The 2,341-nt window shown below is 35.9% G+C and overlaps 1 protein-coding gene across 1 annotated transcript; it reads right to left on the reverse strand.

Annotated features, from left to right (window-relative positions):
* Positions 1-293: 293 nt before the first annotated feature.
* LOC145126467 (F-box protein At5g03100-like) lies at positions 294-2,341 on the reverse strand. The gene is made up of 3 exons (XM_079061830.1): positions 1,372-2,341; positions 885-956; positions 294-632 (listed from the first exon to the last, which is right to left on the reverse strand). Exons 1-3 carry the CDS (start codon positions 2,338-2,340, stop codon positions 294-296), a joined length of 1,380 nt encoding a protein of 459 aa, XP_078917956.1. The 5' UTR covers position 2,341.

A 2,341-nucleotide genomic window follows, 5' to 3' on the forward strand; every position in this document is an offset into this window, starting at 1 on the left:
AATTGTAAAAATGAACAAGTTGAGTAATGAAAGAAATCCAAATCCAAAACACATCCAGATAAACCCAACAAATCTTGTTTACCCATACCGGGAATGGTAGTTACAACAAACACAGATTTTGACACAAAGCTTGTAACATCAGTCCATTCACAAGAGTCATGAGTTCGACTATGGGTGTAATCGACCGAATCGATACAATGTACCAAAAAGGGTAAAAATGTAACTTTTACAAAGCTCACGAGCTTCAACGGCCAAGTAGTTTAACACTCGAGTTGCTCGAGCACGAGCTTGACTCAAGCTTGAATCGAGTCGATTTCTAATATGTTTTGGGTTGGGTTCGAGTTGGCTTGGCTAGGGTTGATTATACATCTAAGTTTGACAGATGAAGAAGCCTTGTGAAATTTTGAGAGTTGATTCATAGTCTCCATTGACTTTTCATGGAACCTGGTTTCATCACCCCCACTGAAAACCATTTCCTCCAATGCATGTCCATGCTCCAATAAGGCTCGTGCTAAATCTAGTTTCGGCTTTTCTTCATCAAATTCAAGAAATTTAACCTTTTTCAGATGACGAGTCAAGACTCTCATCGTTTCAGCATCATCTAGCTTCCAGTATTTCAACACATAAGCATCCTAGATCACCAAACAAAAACACATGTTGAGGTGCAAAAATCCAAACAAGTTTGGAATTGAAGTGTAGGTCAAATACTAGATATAAATAACATCGTAAGTATGTTTGTAGAAAGTATATATTGCTTCAATGATTAAAAAAAATTAATATAAAGATTTAGAAGACTATAAACATTTGAATACATATTTGGCACCTTCAATTGTTTTTCATTTTAGCTAACCTTTTGTATTTTACTCTTTTGATAAAAATATAACCAAATTGATCCATTTAAAGGTAAACAAGCTGGAATTTTCCGCCTTTATGAATTTGTGAAAATGAGCCACATGCTTCAAGATTGTAATACAAAAAAAAAAAAAAAAAAACATTTGATATGAGAATACCTTTGGAATGATCAAATGGAGGGACTCCAGTTCCGGAAGACGTGTGAGAATTTGAATGAGAGTATACATGAAGTTGTAGGCATGAATTGTTTGCTCCAAAGTCTTGAGATTAGGTAGAGATACAGAGATATCTACTGTTGGATCAAAGCACTTTCATAATGACAACAAGCAAGGGTTTGGAGGTTATGATTCATGGTAATAAACATGTCAAAACAAAACACCACCTATAAATCTTATTATATAGTTCCTGATTAATGTTGTAATCTTAACTTAATAGTACATAAAATGGATGTTTGAAAAATACTACACTGCAAATATGTTAACCAAATGAGGAATTGTTAGGAAAGAGAATAGCACCTACCAACGTGATGCAGTAAATGTTGATCGATAAATACTCCACATGAGATATTTCATCAAAATATTCAAAAGTGTCTAATTGTTCTTCTGCCTCATATAAATCAGTAATGTGAATCACTGCTTCCTTCAAAGAGTATAGGGTTCCAAAGCGAAAACGCATGGCTACATTACCAGCCAACTTCAAAAACACTAGTTTTGGGCAAGAAATCTCAATACGTAAATACTTCCTAGTATAACAGCATTCTCCAGTCTCTTCATAATGGTTCTCAATTCTCAGATTCTTGAGCTTTGGGGATGAAATACAAAGATCTTGCCATTCAAGCACTATGCAGTCTATCAAACTTAACTCCTCAAGCAATGGGAAGCTTTCGAGAAAACGTTTTACCAAATCACACTTTCCTAACCCAACATTATTCAACTCAAGAACCCTAAGTGCTGGAAAACCTGTAATGCTAGGCAAACATAGAGCACACCCGAACAAACACAACCTTAACGCCTCCAGAGAAATGCAGGTCACCAGACAATATGGCACCTCAATATCCTCAGACTCCTCCCTAGAGCAGAACATCAAGTCAAGTAGTTTGACTTTTCTCATAACAGCAACATGAATCCACTGCCTTATGGTCAACATGTTGTAGTAATTTGAACACCACAAACGAAAGCTATCCAAATCGAGGGTTTTGTTTAGTAAAACCCAATATACAAAGTCTTTGAATCTGTTCTTTTTTAATATTTTTGAGGGTTTCAGTCGGCGGGTATAATCTATGTCTATGGAGGGAACTGAAGTCCACAAATACCTCCATCGTGTTGACAAAATGCTGCTTCTAATTACTTCTTCTGTACCTTGAAGACGTGAAAGAATTAATCGAAGAACAGGATCTGGCAAGTTACTGATCATATCGACCCCAACTTCACATTCTGATGCCTTTGATTGTTTTGATTTCTTCATGACTCTGTTACTTTGTTGATGCATA

The sequence above is a fragment of the Lactuca virosa genome, chromosome 7 (assembly GCF_052849685.1).
Source record: "Lactuca virosa cultivar CGN04683 chromosome 7, Lactuca_virosa_CGN04683_v6, whole genome shotgun sequence".
In the NCBI taxonomy this organism is placed as follows: Eukaryota; Viridiplantae; Streptophyta; class Magnoliopsida; order Asterales; family Asteraceae; genus Lactuca; species Lactuca virosa.

Excerpts from the sequence above, each read along its gene's own strand:
- LOC145126467 (XM_079061830.1), bottom strand. The coding sequence starts at position 2,340 with ATGCATCAACAAAGTAACAGAGTCATGAAGAAATCAAAACAATCAAAG. Across the intron at positions 957-1,371 it reads ACATTTACTGCATCACGTTG|CATGTGGCTCATTTTCACAA; the intron begins GTAGGTGCTATT and ends ACAATCTTGAAG. Across the intron at positions 633-884 it reads CCTTTAAATGGATCAATTTG|GATGCTTATGTGTTGAAATA; the intron begins GTTATATTTTTA and ends TTGGTGATCTAG.